The sequence below is a fragment of the Culicoides brevitarsis genome, chromosome 1, assembly GCF_036172545.1.
Source record: "Culicoides brevitarsis isolate CSIRO-B50_1 chromosome 1, AGI_CSIRO_Cbre_v1, whole genome shotgun sequence".
NCBI classification, from domain to species: domain Eukaryota; kingdom Metazoa; phylum Arthropoda; class Insecta; order Diptera; family Ceratopogonidae; genus Culicoides; species Culicoides brevitarsis.
Genome location: NC_087085.1, coordinates 6,437,659 through 6,456,079, shown reverse-complemented (window position 1 = coordinate 6,456,079; position 18,421 = coordinate 6,437,659). Strand labels below are relative to the sequence as shown.

The following is an 18,421-nucleotide window of genomic DNA, read 5'->3' as shown; positions in this document are numbered from 1 at the left end:
ATATGTTTGTATTTTCGGATGTCATAATTACGAAAATGAAGATTTAAAGTAATGTTGATTGTCTAAATACTCCTTGAATTTACATTCTAAACAAATACATCAAAAATTTTGAAGAATTGTGTATTTAATATTTTTCAATTTTCGAGCTTAAGAACCTTCGAAAAGACATCCAAAGAAGTTTTTCATAATTTTTGATCAATTTCAAGCTTGAAAACCATCAAATGGGCTCTCAATGTCAAAATTACGTATTTCTATTTTTTCAATTTTCAAGCTTAAGAACCATCCAAAAATTTCACATTTTTTTTTTTTTTTTTTTTTTTTTTTTTTTTTGTAAAGTTTGGATGTTAAAATTAAGCAAATGAAGGCTTAAATTAATGCAAAGGGTCAAAATGCTTGAAAATTTTCAATATTTTCTTAATAGAATATCATAAAATGAACCTTTTATATGAACCAAAAACAAAGTAGTATATGGAAAATTAACTAAACAAATGTCGAAGAACAACCACAACAAACAAGTAAAATGCCAACAATTTATTAATAAATATAAACATGAAATAAATTTTCTTTGGTATTTGATAAAAAAAAAAGATGATGTCGTTATTGTTCATTAAAAATGATGAACAAAAAAATTTTGCGAAGATTTTTCATAAATGTTAGATACCAATAAATAATTTTTTTTACAAAAATAAAAAAAAACTGATAATTTATGTCACTCTTTGATGATTTCTGTTTAAAAAATTGACGACCTTCAAAAAAAAAATCGACATCTGCCCTCTTGAATTTTCCGAAAAGCCAATCGTTAAATCTCATTCATTTATTAACAGTTGAAAACGCAACTAAATAAATCATAACGTAAACATAGCCTCTGTCGCTCTCGCACGCATTCCAATTTCTACACATGTATTGCAACGTGAGTATTTTCCATCACGATACTGGAAATGTTTCTACAGATGTTTTTTTTTTTTTTGGAAACCCAAAGCGCATGTGCATTAAAACAAACTGTTGCTCATTTCTGCTTGAATATTTACGTGAGATACAAGACACTCACAGAAAAGAAAACAGAAAGAAATATTGATTGTACGAACGAGTACATCTGCACTTTTTCGTTTAAAGTGAGTTGAGTGAAACGATAGTCTGCTCCATGCGAGATCGTAAAAGGTACAAAAATAAAATTTTGGAAGAAATTTATTTCTCATTCTTGTTTTTTTGACACCGGTAGCACATGAATGAGGGATATCCCTCGACATCGAAAAAAAGATTCAAAATAAATGAGAAAGGTATTTAGGAGACACTTGTTCCGAGGAGAAAACTGATTTTACGATTTTTTGAGGGACAGCTTAAAGGAAATTAAATTGTCTCTTGAAAAACGTGAGCTTCGAGAGAAATGCAAATATTCCTTGATTATCCCTTTTTTGTGTTTCTTTTTATTTAAGAAAATTTGCAAAATAAACAATGTCTGTCTCAAGTGTTTAAAAGCGATAAAAAATTGAAAAACAAAAAAAAAATAAATCATCGCCAATAACCATTTCTTTAATTTCGCATTTTTTTTTATTTACAATTTTTATATTGATTTTGCTCTACAAAATTTGTTGCTGAGAGATAATCTTGAAAACTATACGTCTCAGAGCATATGTTTCATGGAGAAAAATGTTAGTTATGACGTGCCCGAAGTTTTTCGCGAAAAATAAAAATATAAAAAAATATTAAAAAAATATTAAAAAAAAATATTTAAAAAAAAAATATTTAAAAAAAACATTCAAAAATTTTTCAAAAATATATTAAAAAAAATATATTTTAAAAAATATTAAAAAAAAAAAATAAAAATATATATAAAATAATTATAAAAAAAATTTTTTTTGAAGTTTCTTTAAAGCAGACTTGTCTCATCCTTTATAGTTTTTTTTATATTTATTATTTTTTTTTTGTTTTTTTTATTATTTTTTTTATTTTATTTTTATAATTTTTTTTTTTTTTTTTTGATTTAAAACATTTATCGTTGTATTTCTCTTTGATGCCAGCTGGATAGATGTGATAAAAATATTTTGAGTTAAAAATAAACTTTTTTTTTGCCGAAATTTCTCAACAATAAACATACAACAAGAAGACGGATTAGAAGATTTTTAATGAAAAGTATACAAAAAAAGGGCTTTCGTAGCCGAACGTGGGGTATATAAGACAAACAATGCTTGGTTTCACCGTTAAAAAGGGAAACAAATAAATAAACGTGAATGGAAAATAAATGGTATGAGACAACAACAGTTATGCACACAGACACACACGAAGAAATAAAAAGAGAAAACAAATAAATAAATCGAGGTTAATCCCTGACGGAGTCTGTTATTTATGAAGGTGTTTCTGATTGTGATCATTAAAATGAGATTTTCCCAAGGAATGAATGATTTTTTTTTTTGTGAATGGAGACGACTGGTTTTTTCATATTCTCTTTGAATTTTGGTGTTAAATGCCATTTGATACAAATCAAGGTTACAAAAAGACAAATCGAGGCTCCATGATGTCTGTTACTGCTGATGGATATGACAATTTATTGAGTTCCTATCTACATCATGTAGCGTGATATAAGCCTCTGTTCTCTCGCTCTCTACTTAACATGACAAACTATTGCTTTTCTCATTTTTCTTCTTTTTTCCTTTTCAACATGATCCCCCGTCATGCTATGCCATGCGATTGCCTACTAATATGTGTGCTTTACTTTCTTCCGAGGATGTTGATGTGGGTTTACAACATGCATGGTCGTATCCCTGTGCCACGTTGGCTGTCATTTATTTATTGTTGTGCTATTTTTAGCCGCAAAATCAAGTGATTGTTGAACGTTGGAAGATTATTTGTTGTTTGTGTACAATTACTATCATCAGCAACAATAACAAACGAGTGAATGAGTGTCAAGTAGGTACGGAGATAATTTCCGTTTGTTAATTTAATCCAAAAACACTGTCAGTCATTGTAGATTTTTCGATTTATTTTTTTTTTCACGGAGAAAAAATAATTTGCAACCTATCAGTCAAGTTTTGTTTTTTTTAAACGTTTCAATTAAAATTCATGAAATTTTAATTAACTGAGATTGGATTGAAAGTTTTTCATAAATTTTGGGCTTCAAGCAAAATTTTACCATGAACTTGAGCATAATTCATCATTAACTAATAAAACATGTTGCCAACAAACACATTTTTCATTCTGCCATCGCACACACAAAACTATTTGTACTTCAGAGAAAAATGTTCCTGCTGAGCCATGAGATTATTTTTAAAAACTTTCACAGCATGTTTTATAAATTTCCACTGTTTCGCGCAATCTAAAACCTTGTTTTGGGCTTTTTTCCGTGATTAATTACACTGTATATAACAATTTGAGTCTACAGCGAAATTTCGTGATGTGGCTGAAATTTTTCGCAAAAATGACGCAAAATACATGGCTTTAAAAAAAACAATAAGGCAACATATATTATTACCGTTATGTAGATAATTCATATGGAAATTAGAAGGTTTCCTTCGACAGGTCGAGCTTAATTTAGGTCCCATTTGTGGAATCAAATTTCAAAAATCTAATGATGCAGTGCAAATTTCAAAAATGTTTTTGTCTCGTCGAAATTTTTTTAATTTTTAAATTTAGTTTAATTAAATTTATTTGTTTAGGTATTTAATTTAATTATTTATTATTATTTTTTAAATTTAAATTTTAAATTTTTTTTTAGCAAATATTTAGAAAATTTTTAAATTATTTTTCATAAAGTCAAAAATTAAATTTATAAAAATTAATTTCAATAATTAAGTTAATTAAGTTTCAAAAATTTTTGTTAAAAATATTGAAAAAAATTGAAAGTGTGTTAAAAATTTAAAATAAAAAATATGTTTAAAAATTTTTATTTAAAAATTAAATTAAGTAGGTATATTTGTTAATTTTTTTTTTTATTTTTATTTTTTTTTTTTTTAAATTAAAATTTTTTTAAAAATTAAAAATATTTTTTAAAATAAAAATTTTTAACATTTTATTTTTGTCCCGTCGATTAAATTATATTAACACTAAAAAGGTCCCAATAAATAAAAAAAATATATTTAAAAAAAATTAAAAAAATATATTAAAAAAAATATTAAAAAAATATATGTAAAAAAATATATATAAAAAAATCAATTTTAATCTTTTTGGAAATTTCTTGAAAAATTATGAAAATACAAAAAAAACTGAAATTTTTAATTTTTTTATTTTTCCCCATTGGATTTTCGACTTTTGAAATTAGGCATGGAACAAAAAGTTCAAAAAAAAAATTTGGAGCGGCCTTAATAAAAAATTATTAAAAATTTTAATTTTATTAAAAATTATTTTTAAAAATAAAAATTATAAAAATTATTAAATATTTATTATAATTTATTTTTAAAAATATTTTTTTTTTAAAATTAACATTTTTTTAAAAATTAATTTTTTTTTTAAATCTAAAATTTTTTTATTTTGCCCAATTTTTCATTTCAAGCGAACTTAGTAGAAATATTTTCGAATCAATATACAAAGTAAAGGCGCTAAAGGCTATCATCAAATATTTATAACGTTCGATATGAAATTCAATTGATAAACATTATTTTGGCTTTATTAATAAACGTTTGATTGTAGTTCATTGAGGTTAAAGCTGAGGTTAAATAACAATTTGTAATATTTTGAATGTTTGTGCAAATTGAATAACGTTGACATTTCTGTCAAATGTCAAATTGCAAAGAATTTCAGGAATTTCACGTTCATTTGCTAATCAAACACGAAAGAAATATTTTAATTAAAAGCCTGCAAATAATCACACACAAACATTCAACTTCCATTTAATCAAAACATTTACATAAGCCATATTAAATTTGATTGGCTTCAAATTACCATTTGCTCGTCTGATATCGAAGTTTGTGTTCGCATAAAATTTTAGTGTACGTATCTATTTTCACTCGCTCGCAAAATCAATCATTGGCATAATCAAACACGAAAAATGCTTTTGGCATTGGTTTGGAAAAATATTTATCTTTATGAGAAACAGTCGCAAACACACACAAAATGTTAAGGTAATTACATTCCGACACTGACTGACTGAACAGTGAACCACATAATAGATATTTGATATCTTTATTATGCCTCGGTTCGGCTGTCAAGTAACGGAATCTTTTTCAATCAATTCATGGAACAGTGCCCCGAAAAATGTGTAATGCCATGAAAAGCGACGGCGAAAGGATGTGCACACAGGCACACAGGTGTGTTTGAAAGCAAAACCGATAAATTGTATCGTGTGTGAATCAATGCTTTTTTGTACTAATTGCTTTTTAACGATTTTTTCATCGTACTCTCTTTCCGATCTTTTTGACGATCCATATGGACATCTAATGTGAGTGTGAACAATAAATCATTGGCAGCGTTACTTCCATCTTGAAAAATTGATGTCTTCCTTAAATTTTCACAATTAAGATTAATTATGTGCATTTTAAAGCTAATTCTTTATTTCACGCTGAATAACAAGAAGCAATAATAAATGACTTTTAAAAAAAATTAACAAATTTTGGAATAATAAATACATATGTGAAATTGACTCAAATGACATAATCAAGGAAAATATGGGATAAATTAAGAAAAGTAAGGATAAGGATAAAGTTTGATATAAATTAATGGAAATTATTTGAGGTTTCATTTATCATCGTGTCATATTTGTGGGGTGTATCCATCATTTTTATCCATTTTTTGACTTTTAAATTTCATTTTTTTTTACGAAATTTAATATCATAACTATAGGCCGAGTTTTAAAAGCCGAAAATACAATGAGGCAAAATAAAAAACTGAAAAGTTAAAAATTTTATCAAAAATGCCCGTTTTTTGTTTATTTTCATAACTTTTTAAGAAATTTTCAAAAGACTTTAAAAAAAATATTTTATTTTTTTTTTAATTATTTTAATTATTATTTAATTTAATTATTTTTTAATTTACAATTTTTATATTGACTTTGCCCTACAAAATTTGTTCATGAGAGGTAATCTCGAAAACTATACGTCTCAGATCATATGTTTCATGGAGAAAAATGTTAGTTATGACGTGCTCGATGTTTTTCGCGAAAAATAAAAATATAAAAAAATATTATGAAAAAAAATTTTTTTAAAATATTTAAAATATTTAAAAAAAATTAAAAAAATTTTTTTTTAAATAAATATTTAAAAATAATATTAAAAATATTTTTAAAAAAATATTCAAAAAAAAATATTTAAAAAAATATAAAACACAAACATTTTTGAAGTTTTTAACTTCTAAAATAATTTTTATATTTTTCAAAAAATATATTAAAATCAACTACTTTATTTTATTTATTTTTTTTTTTTTGTTTTTTTTTTAATATAAAAATTATTTTAGAAGTTGAAAATTTCAAAAAAAAATTTTTTTTTCTATTTTTTCACATTCTTTAAATATTTTTTAAATTTAAAAAAAATGTATTAAAAATGATATTTTTATAAAAATTTTCTTCTCGATATTTTTTTTTAAATCATTGAGCTTTCAATTTTTTTTTCTATATGAAAAAGTATTTCAAAGTTTTTTTTTTGGCTCCGAAGTTCGAAATAAATTTGAAGCGACCTAAAATAAAAATTCGTATTTCATCATGTCAGGAGTATAATTCAACAAAAACGACGAAAAACAAGCCTTTCATAAAATATATTATTTTTCGTTGTAAATTTTACATATAATTAAAATATGTACATGACCATCAACAACCTTAAAAGTACATCGCTTTCGAGAAGTTTTCTACTCCTTGTCTCTTGAACTAACAAGCAAAAAGTGTGTGTGTGTGTGCGTATGAATTATTTTATTAACAAACGACAAGTTAAAAATTCTTAACATGAGCATGACCATAAAACTGTTACACTGTTCTCTTCATCTTTCGTGTTTCATTTGAATTTCGCAGCAACCGTACGCGCAAACATTTTTTATGAGTTTTAATATAAAATTGTAGGCCAAATATAGAAAATTTCCACATCACATAACATATTACAGAAAATCTATATGGTATTCCCTCTGATGTCGTTTGCGAACGTCGTGCCAAAGCCAAGTCGTCGTTGTTGTTGTTGTTGTTGTAATTTATCTCGTCTATCGATGCGTGTACCTGTCCTATATTTGTCGTGACTCGCAGAGAAGAAACTTCTCATGATGATGATGATGAAAAAGATTCCGCTGTTAGTGTATGTGTGAGGCTAAAAATACGTCATTGCTCGTCTCTACGTGTTTTTGTATAAATAAATTTATGAAACAAACTCACATATTTAAGCGCCTTTTACGAACACACAAACTCTCGGTAGGAAAATAGAATAATTATGACGATATCATACCCATACTCGAAGGGAGAGCGCGAGAGATGTTTTCTCGCTCTGGATATTTGCACGAGTATTGGTGTGCGCTATTTCCCGACAGATTGAATAAAACACGTTAACATTGAAATTTTCCTCTGCATCTGTGTTGGTAAAGGCTTTTTATACGACATGTTAATGTATTGGTAACAAATCTCACGAATGTGTGCGTGAACGAAAGAAGGCATGAAGAGCATGGTTCTGATAAGGATATGGTCACATCTACGCAGAAGTCAATTCCATGGTAAATATCCGAATTGATAACAAATTTTCTATGGAATGGAAAGTCAAAATTGTATCCTTAAATTTTCGAATGCAATTTTAAATGGAGACGCCTCATGATTTTCTAAAAAAAATTCAAAAATTTATTTCAATCAATTTTTTAAATTTTAAATTTCTGAAAAATCATGTTCTATGGAATATACGCGATTCAAGCAACAATTCATTCAACATAAAGCTTACATGCGCAATAGCTCGCATTTTCATCACTATTCATTTTCGCCATGTAAAGCTACTCCATGGTACATTTTAGCCTACCTCAAGGAAAAAATATCTACCATTTAGATATTTTTCAGTCCAGGGTTTTGTATCAGTTGCACTCTGTCTTCCGTTCGCGTGACATTCAAATTGTTGAACAAAAAAAAGTAGCAGACTTGCTATTTTTATTTGATGTGTATACAAGTTTGTGTCTCACTCTCTTTTTCTCTTGATAAGTAAATGTGAGGATAAAAATGAAAATTTGGGAAAAATAAAGTGAAAAACGGGCATTTTCTTGTCTGAAAAGTGCTTAAAAACGAACAACGACAAGGCAGTTGACGATAAAAATCCAGCCAAGCAAATATATAAGAGCTTATAAACAAACAGTGTGAGAGAGTCTCATACACAGAAAAAAATATGCATTAATTAAAAAAAAATAATAAAATAAAATAAATAGGAAAACAAGAGTGAAACGAATAAAAATTGACAACTTAATTATTTTTTTTCTCATAAAAACGAAAAAAAATTATTTTTTCTATATAAAATAATAAATAATAATGATAATGGAGCAATTCTGTGTCAAAATAACAAAACACAAATCTAATCCGATAAATTGGGGCTGATAAAATTCCCAAAAGTTACTAAAATAATAATATTACAAAAATCTGTACAATTGTACACACGTGTGCTGTTTCTTTTCCGTAAATGACGTACATAATATAACGTACATAAAGAAAAAAAATAAGAGAAAACCCAGAAAAAAGTGAATAAAATTTGTGTATACGAAAAAAAAGTATTAAAAGTGTTAGAATATTCTCTTAATCATTCATCGTCGTCGTCGTCACGTTACTTACTACCGATAGTTGTTGTCATTCATTCTAATTTACTCGCTACTTAGTAGTATTATTTATTATTATAATATTAGACCGTTAGTAGTAATTGAATTGTGCTTAACTACCCTATGGGCGAAAAACAGGTCAGATTGATCTCTTAAAGGGTCAGTTTGACCTCTGAGGAGTCAAATTGATCCCTGAAATGAATTTTTTGATTCCATAAGAGATCAATTTGTTCCATTAAGGGGTCAACCTGATCCCCTTTTGAATTTGTAATCATCAAAACCCAAAAGTTTAAATCTTTCAAGAGGTCATTTTGAACCCTTAAGAGATCATTATAAACCCTTAAGAGGTCAAATTGATCCCTTCAAGAGGTCAATTTAATCTCTTCAAGGGGTCAAACTGACTTAAATGGATCAATTAGAACCCTTGAAGAGATAAAATAGATCTTTTGAGAGGATCAAATTTACCTCTTAAGGGTTTATATTGACCTCTTAAGGGATCAAAATGACCTCTTGAAAGATTTAAACTTTTGGGTTTTGATGATTACAAATTCAAAAGGGGATCAGGTTGACCCCTTAATGGAACAAATTGATATCTTAAGATATCAAAAAATTCATTTAAGGGATCAATTTGACTCTTTAGAGGTCAACCTGATCCCTAAAGGGATCAATCTGACCCGTTTTTCGCCCATAGGGTATCTACATTTTGTCCTTTTTCTGTGTGTGTGTGAAACAATATCACGAACTAATTGAAGAAGAAATAAGGAAAATTATCTATTTTTTTCTCTGTGTACGGTTTACGGTACAGATCGCGTCTCGTACACGCAATGTGCAAGTAATAATAACGATAATTATAGTAATAAATAATAAATGAATGAATATTAAAACGAGTCTACAGTCCATTGTGCCGTGCCGTCCTTTATTATTATTTTCCCGTTGGATTATAATTTTTGACATACGATATTTATTTTTTTTTTGCACATTAAGCTGTAGGATGAACTCTAATAATAACATAATAATAAAAATGTGACAAATTAAATTAAATCTATCGAACACACACACACACAGAAGAAGAAAAAATAAGTTGCCCACAAAAGTGAAAAAAGAGTAAATATGAGCAAATCAAATTATAATGTGCAATGTGTTGCGGCATGGTGTGTCATAACAATAAATATGGCAAAAAAATATTATTTTATACTATAAAAAATAACGTGAAAAGGCACCTAATGTCGTTATTATATATATAAAAAAAAAACGAAATATACAGTAAATAAATATCGACTTATTGCACAACAACTATTACGTTATATGACGCGCGGTTGAATCCTCAATAACATAACAAACATGATGGCGAACTACCTGTGTATGTGTGTTATGGAGAAAAATATAAAAAATCAAAGAATGGAAAAATTCAATATTGATCGATATTTTATTATTATATGTTTGCACCTTTTTCATTCACATGTGTAACATAAACGAGAGTTTGTAGGTGAATTTTTGTGAGGATTCAATTCGATTTGGACTCGATTTGGAATAAAATTTGATATGGAAATTAATTAAGTAATTTTTGATACGCATTTGATTAAAATTTAGGATATCTCAGGGTCTAAAATAAAAGGTTTTAAAGTTTTCTTAACAGTTTTCCAATTTTTGTATTTTTTCGAAAAAAAATTCTTTGACAGAATGAAAATTTGAGTTAATTAAATATTTTATGTTTCAATAAGAACGATGCAAGCAGAGAGAATTATAGCTCCTTTCGAAGCTTTTTATTATAAAAAATTTTTAAAAAAATTTCTATCAATATAATTTTCATTATAAACAAAAATTTGAAAAAATTTTGAAAATTTTTTTTCTAAAATTTAAAAAATAAATCTTGCTTAAAATAATTTTTTTTTCTGTTTTGTTACATTTTTATCTGCAAAACACTTTCGTGAAACTGAAATCTAAAAATAATATTTTTTTGATAATTTTTTTCGAAATATCTTAAAAGTTGTAAATATTTCAAGAAGGTTTTCAATATCTGAAAATTTACTTACTTAAAATTATTTATAATTTCAAGAATATCAAAACAAGAAAAAAAATTAATTTTTTTTTACATTTTTTTAAAGAAAATTGAAGATAATAGTGAAGTTAATGAAGATAAAAATTTTCCTATTTGTGTCGTAATATCTCAATTTTAACGCAAAACGTTGATTGAGAAGGTCTATACAAGTTAAGGCATAAAATAAAAAAAGTAGTATTGACAGAAAAAATGATGAAATACATTCAAGAAAAAAAATATTAAAAAACCGAAAGATGAAAAACATTTCCTTTTTTTATTTTATATTATTTTTGGTGTTTACTTTATTACTCGTACTCTCTTGATGAGACCTTTTTTCTTTTATTTCTTTCTGTTAATATTTTATTTCAGACTCTCTTGTTTGAATTTATGTCTAATGTAGTATTAAAACTGCAAGATCCTTCGAGATATTTATCGGGACGTCTTTTCAAACTTTTTTTTTTGTTTAATTTTTATCAAGATAGATTGAGGTCAAGGCACACTTTAAAGGCGAAACTTTTCTAATTGTATGCATTAGATTAAATCAATATTGCTTGAAAGTTTATACTACAGGTGAAATAAAAAAGGTGAAGAAAGGTTTCGATTAAAGAAAATGAAAAATGCTATGATGAAACAAAGTAGATAAGGCTCATTAGTTTTTCTTTATTCCTACATAAAGGAACCCTGAATTCAACAAAAGCACATTATTTGCTCACATTTACTCAACTTTTCTTTAAATTCTCCATTAAATATTTCTTTGTACAATCAAGAAATGAAGTATTGGTAATTTAAAATACGCGCCAATTATGAAAAAACAACAGAAAATATATTCAAAATAACTGCAGCAGCACTACATAAGAGAAATATGAAAAGCTCAATGAAAAATAAACCGAAAAATAAATAAAATAAAAAATAAATATTCACGAGCAAGAGCAAGGAAAAAAATGCAAAAAAAATCAATTATTGTTGTTTGAAAAAAGAAATGAAAAATTGTGTTGAAAAAAAGTGAAAAATAAGAAAAGAAACGTCGTCTTCATAACCTAACAAAGGAAAAAAAAACCTAAAGAAAGCCCGCAAACATCATTTTATCATTACTCAACTACTCTTCACATACAAAAAGGCAAATCCAGGCACATCATGTATGTGAAACGGAAACCAAAATATGAAAAATATGACAACTGTAATAGGGTAAATATTTACAATTTTTTCTACATTGTAGGTTTTTTTGTTTTAGTTTAAGATAATCGAGTATAATGGAATATGAAAGTATGTTTGGACAGGATCTTCTTTCTTGTTTATTGTATTTTTTCAACAATAATCAACTCAATCACCGAATTCAACCGTTTTTGAACTTTTCCCATATTTTTTAAAGACATTTTCAAAAAATATTTGAACAGTTAATTTGAACAGTTAATTTTGACAGTTAATTTTATGAAATTTTTTTGTTTAAATTTTTAATTCAAAATATTCTGAGATAAATTTAAAAGTATCAAATCTCAATGTTGATACCATAATAACAACTAAAATATTCATTTTAAAGAAATTTTCAAATTTATTATTTCAAATTTATTTCAACTTTTAATAAATTTTGTGTTAAAAATCTTAATTTAACATGAGTTTTCTTCTCTAAAAAAAATTTTACTAAATAAGGCCGCTCCAAATTTTTTTTTGAACTTTTTGTCCCACGCCCCATTTCAAAAGTTGAAAATTCAATGGGGCAAAATAAAAAAAAAAAGTTGAAAATATCATCTTTAAAAATGATTTCCAATTTTTGTCTTTTTTCAAAATTTTTTAAGTCAGTTTTTCAAATTTTTTTTTTTTTTAAATTTTTATTTTGTGAAATTTTATTAATTTTTGATTGAAAAACAAAATAATCAAATAAAAATTTTTTAATGTGTTCAGTCAAAATTTTTTCAAAAAATTTTAAAATTTTTAAAAAAATTTTTTATGATTTTTTTTTAAAAAATCTTTAACTTGGAATACTTTTAAATCAATTTTAAATTAGAAATTCAATTAGAAAAAAACAACTGGAAATTCTTTAATAACCAAAAATTGTTTAAATTTTGTCATTTTGTATGAAAAAGTATTTCAAAACTTTTTTATTTAGTTTTATTTTATTTTTTTATGATTTTGAAAAAAATCTTTTGGGACAAAAACATCGAAAAAAAAATTGAAACGGCCTTAATATTAAAAAAAAAAATAAATTTTCCTATTTGACTTCTCTTTTCATCGAAAAAATAGCATTTTACATAGAAAACGCCTGATCTTGATTGAATTTCACAAAGGAAAGAATGTCAAAGAAACAAACAAAAAACGAGAACAAAGCGAAAACAACAAAATTAGAAATTCGAGACAAAATAACAGCGAAACTTTTATTGAACATTATTTTTTTCGTGACTTTTCTTCTTTTTTTTTTCTTCTTCATATTTTGACACTTTATTATTTTTTTTTTCACGGTTCGAAAAATAAAAAATAACAAACACTTAAATACACGCACACACAAAAACCATGAATTTTTTTGCTCGGAGTCTGTGATGGTTTCTGCGGTGATTGTTACACGAACGACAACGACGATTGTTTAAAACTAATAAAATAATAACCAGATGCGCGTCACGACAATCGCTATCAGACACATTTATCTGAACAATTTTACAGATTTGACGTTGACATTATGGTAATGTGTGTGTGCGCGCGATTCGATGACAACTGAAATCCTGGTTTGTGTTTTGAATAAAACAGAAACTTCATCCCAACTTATTTTCGCGATATGCTGTGACATAATGTGGTTTCGAGTCTTTAACACGATTATTCGCCAAACACGAAGAATTCGAAGAAAATGTCGGCGGAAAAAATTTTTTATGCACAAATAAAAACGAAAGTAATGAATGTCTCTGCTGAGAATTGGCGCAAAAGTGATCGTTGTCTCCAATTAAATTTGCTTCATTATGATGATGTTCATGACAGAAAAGCTTTTACTTGTTTTTTTTATGGAAAAATGTTCGTTTGTCGGTTGGCTGAGAAATATTTTTGTAATAATTAGAGTTGAAGCTATAAGATTCCTTTGAGAATTGAATAACAAGCCATCCGACATTAATAAAATTAGGAAATAATTACATGCCAAAAACGAATTTTAATGTGCCATCTTGAAAAATCTCTGAATCAACAAAGATAAAATTTTATGGAATCATCATGGATATCATCACAAGGCATCATTATTGTTATGTTAATAATATTTTGGCGTCCTTGCTTTCGAATTTCTGCAGAAATTCCTTACTTTTTACTATTATTTAGCATTGCTCCGCACAAAATGAGTCTGTTCACGTTTGATAGCGCGTGAAACAATAAAATAAAGTTTTATTTGATGAACAATGGAATTGAGTCTCAAAACTTTCATATATATTTTCGTAATATTGTTATTACAGATCACAAGAGACAGCGATAGACTTAAGGTTCGACTCGTAACCACATTCCCGTTATTATTGTTTTAATTTAAAAGTTTGTCGTTCCTTTTTGTTTTTCATTTGCAGTAAATTTTCGTACAACTTCTAACAGGAAAAAAAGAAAGAAGCCACGAAACTATAATAATTCATTTGTTCGATAAACATCGACAAACCTCATTTAAAGTAAAATATTACACATTATTTTTTTCGCCTTTGATCGTAACATCCCGAAAAAGCTCGTTCTTTTTTTTCTTTCTATTTTTGACCTTGATAAGGGATGTTAGAAGAAAAAAAAAATCTGTATAAAAAATACAGAAAATGTGTAGAAAATTCCCACGAGAACGATCAAGCGAGACCCAGTTAGGCATTAGGCAATTTTTATCTCCTTTTCTTTTTTTTTTTTTTGTTCTTTGTTAAAAGTGAAATATTATCATAGAAATGACACGGCGTTAGATGTTTAGCTGCGTGTAATTTTTTTTGTGTATCGTTGTTGAGCATTTTCCCTGTGAGACTGTTGAAAAAAATAAAACATGAAAGAAATTCGGATAAGAGAAACAAATAAAAAAAAATGAACACACAGTCGTCAAATTTATATTCTAAATCTAAATGGTTTCTCTTCCTTTTCGAACATTTTTTCATGGTCTCTTAACACAAACTTGTCCTAGATTTTAAAAAACTTTTATAAAGAGCTTAAGGACTTTTTTTTTATTTTTGTTTCATCTTAATCTTGGTTTGCTCGAAAAATAGATAAAAAAAAAAACAAACTTTGGTTATTGGAATCTGTTTTGAAACAAAATAATTTGACTTTTTCTGCTAATAGTTCGTATACGAGTTCGAAAAAATAAAACGAAAAAATTATATAAGGCCGCTCTAAATGAAACTCAATAGTTTTGTCCGATGACCCATTTAAAAAGTCAAAAATCCCATAAGGCAAAAATAAAAAGTTAAAAATTCCATCAAAATTGACCTTTTTTGGTATATTTTCATAATTTTTCAAGGATTTTTCAAAATTTCTTTTTTAATTTTGTAATGAAAATGATATTTTTACAAGATTTTTTTTCTTTAATTTTTTTTTTTTTTACGGATAAAACCTTTCGTTATTGAGTGTTCAAGGTACAAAAAATACCTTTCCACACTTACTGCAATAAATAATCGTTAATAATAATGAAAATGACATGAAACAATTGAAAATTATTTTATTGAATTTTGTCGCAAAACTAAAAACATGTGAGGGTGACACAAATTAACAAGGGATCGACAAATGTATTTTCAGAGACATCCTTCGAACCTCTTTTAGAAATGTGAGTCATGTTCACATGTTGTAAGAAATGTTTCTGCATTTGATTTCATCGGGCTATTATTATACATATTTGAGATGTTGGCTTGCAAAATTAATGAAAACGTTGAAAGAGACTTACGTTTATAGAATTTTTGCCGCATGAATCAAGATAATTTTAATTTTACACACAAAATTGACGAAGTAAATGTAAAAAATTCTTTATATAACTTTTAAATCAAGCTAAAAATTAAGATTTAAATAAAATAAAATTAATTCCTTGAAGTCGTATAAATTGCAACCGACAAAATTTTCTTCTTTCTTTTATCCCATGATGAAATTAGCATTTCAGGTCAATCTACAGGTCTCTTTTTGCATTTATCTTCAATTTATTTTGAATGAATGATAAAAACGAATGTTTGTGAAATTTCATCTTTTGTATGAGATAATAACTTTTGATATAAATAATAATGGTTATCTCTTTTCAATTTATAGACTTTTATATTTTAAAATGCTTTCAAATTGTGTTTGCATGAAAAGTGATCAATGAAGAAAATTTTCTAACGTTTATCTCCTACTTCTTCGTTCTGTTTGAATTTCATTTGAAAATTTTCTTGAGTGAATCTCAAACGAAAATTTCTCTATTGAATAGATATTTTTTTGTATAAGATTTTAGAAAGCATACAACCTCAGATGACCTATCTTTGCTCGATAAAAATGATAATTGTTCAATTTTATAAAAATAATCCTTTTCCTTTTAACGAACAAACAACATTTTTGATTGTTTCCTAATGTTTACATTTATTATCATAGTAGGTCCTTAAACACGAAAAGCAATTCAATACAAAGGCCTATTTTAATTAAAAATCCCATAACAATAAATTTTGTTAATTCCTTTGGCGAGTAAGCAAACAAACATTCATTTCACTCTAAATTAAAAGCTCTTCGTTGAATACAAAAAACGATCGAAGAACAGCAAAAAAACTTTTTTATTCGATATTTCGAAAATTGTAAATGAACCCCGAAAGGAAAGCGTCTGAGCAATAAATCACATTTTATGATATTGTTTAAACGAACGTTGGTGCCAATAATTGCCGTCCTGAACACAAGAAACGATTTCTCTCATTCGTCAATTTTCGAACATAAAAAAAAAACTAAAAGTCAATATAAAGGAGATTAAATACATGTCGAACACACCTTTTAAATAACATTACGGCAACAAAATTTGTTTTCCTTGTTGAGCGATGAGTGTGGGTGTATGTGAATGTTTAAAGTTCAATTTAAACTGTCGATTTTGTAAATTACATTCAACTAATATTTATCTTTGGGATTTATTGAACAATTTATATGAAATCAGAAAATATTGTTCAGAAGAATTTGATATGATTTTTTCAAAAAGTTTCACAAAGAAAAAAAACTTTGACGAAAATGGAATCAACTAGTTTTTTTTAAGTTTATTTCTTCAATAAAAAAAAATAAAACGGAAAAAACATTCAGATAAATTTCTCTATGGAAAAAAAAGTTAAAAATTGACAAATAAGCATATTATTATTATTATTTGGATATTATTAGCTCTCATTTTTTTTCGCTTGTTAAAAGTTCAGTTCATATCTTGCACCAATCTGAGGCAAACAACAACTAAAGCAATGAAAAAATCTTTTTTAATGAAAAAAATATTTTTAAACTCGATAAAAATGCATAATTTGGAAATTTTTCAAGATAATTTTTCATTTTTTTTTTTTTTTGCATAGATGAAATATTTTATGCTCCCAGCACTCGTATTCTCTCGTATTTCACAAACATTCAAACATGCATTCGAAATATTATTTAATTTTTTATGAAATTCTTCGTGAAAGTTTTTTTCTTCGTTTTGTGGAACAGCTGCGAAGATTACCATGATGCATATCCGTGTACCGTATCATCATTATTATTATTATTGGAGAAAATGTAATCTATTTTCCAATTTTATTCACATAAAATCCATATAATGAGATCCTTAATATTTCATGTTTATGATGATGATGATGATGATATCGTATCAAATTTGATGCATTTCCTTTATGCGTTGAAATATTTTTTTTTTGTGAATGTAAAAGTGTATTTGGAGCATCTGAAAATGACAAAATTCAATATTTTTCGCATCTGCATTGCAATTCAGATACATATCAATTTCTTGCATTTTAATCTCTCTGATTCTGAATCTCTCTCTGATATGGTATCAGTTACTTTTGATATCATGCCAGTGAAATGTTACCTGTAAATATTCCGTTAACGTTCATTTTAAACATTTTACAACATTGTCACGTGCCCTCGAGTGCGATAAAAATCAATCAAGTTGATTGCTTCAAACCTTTTTTCACTCGCAACAAAGTCGCACAAGCAAAAAAAAATCAAGATATGTGTCACGTCACTGCAAGAAAATACACAAAGCCTCATTTTTTTGGTGTGCTTGTCATTTCTTGCTTCATTCAATAATACTTTCCATTTCCAGACGGATATTTATGTGTCATAAATATGAAAGAAATGAAATATATATTAAAGCTGTCAATATTTTTAATGGTATTTTTTTCTGTCTGTGATTTTTTTTGTATTTTCTTCAGGAAATTTATTCATAATTTTTTAACAAAAAAAATAACCTTTTTTTTATCACAGTTCGTTAAAAATATTCGAAGAAATATCAAAAATTTGTTTGTTTTGAGGCAGGAAATCAGATGACACGTGCCATTTTTTGTTTCGCATAAAAATCTAAAAAGTTCATCGAACATCAGGCTTAAAAGCAATATTTACTCTGGCAAGCGAAATTTATGACTGTCGTGTGTTATTACAAAATTTCGTTCAATAATAATAGAAAAGTTTTACAGACAAATAAATCAAATCATGCTCAACTTTGTGCGATTTGAGTAATGGCAGATTTATGAAAAGTGACTGATTTTGTGAGCAAATTCAATAAAAATTGATTTAAAATTTATGAAAAGAATTTTAACAAAAATT

General features: G+C 26.5%; 1 protein-coding gene across 1 annotated transcript in view; it reads left to right on the top strand.

Moving 5' to 3' along the window:
* Positions 1 to 11,658: 11,658 nt before the first annotated feature.
* Positions 11,659 to 18,421, top strand: part of LOC134833848 (alpha-catulin) — a 55,178-nt gene continuing 48,415 nt past the window's right edge. The window contains exon 1 of the mRNA XM_063848323.1: positions 11,659 to 11,902. Coding sequence (XP_063704393.1) covers positions 11,852 to 11,902 — 51 coding nt within the window. The 5' untranslated portion in view covers positions 11,659 to 11,851. The remainder of the gene's footprint in view (positions 11,903 to 18,421) is intronic.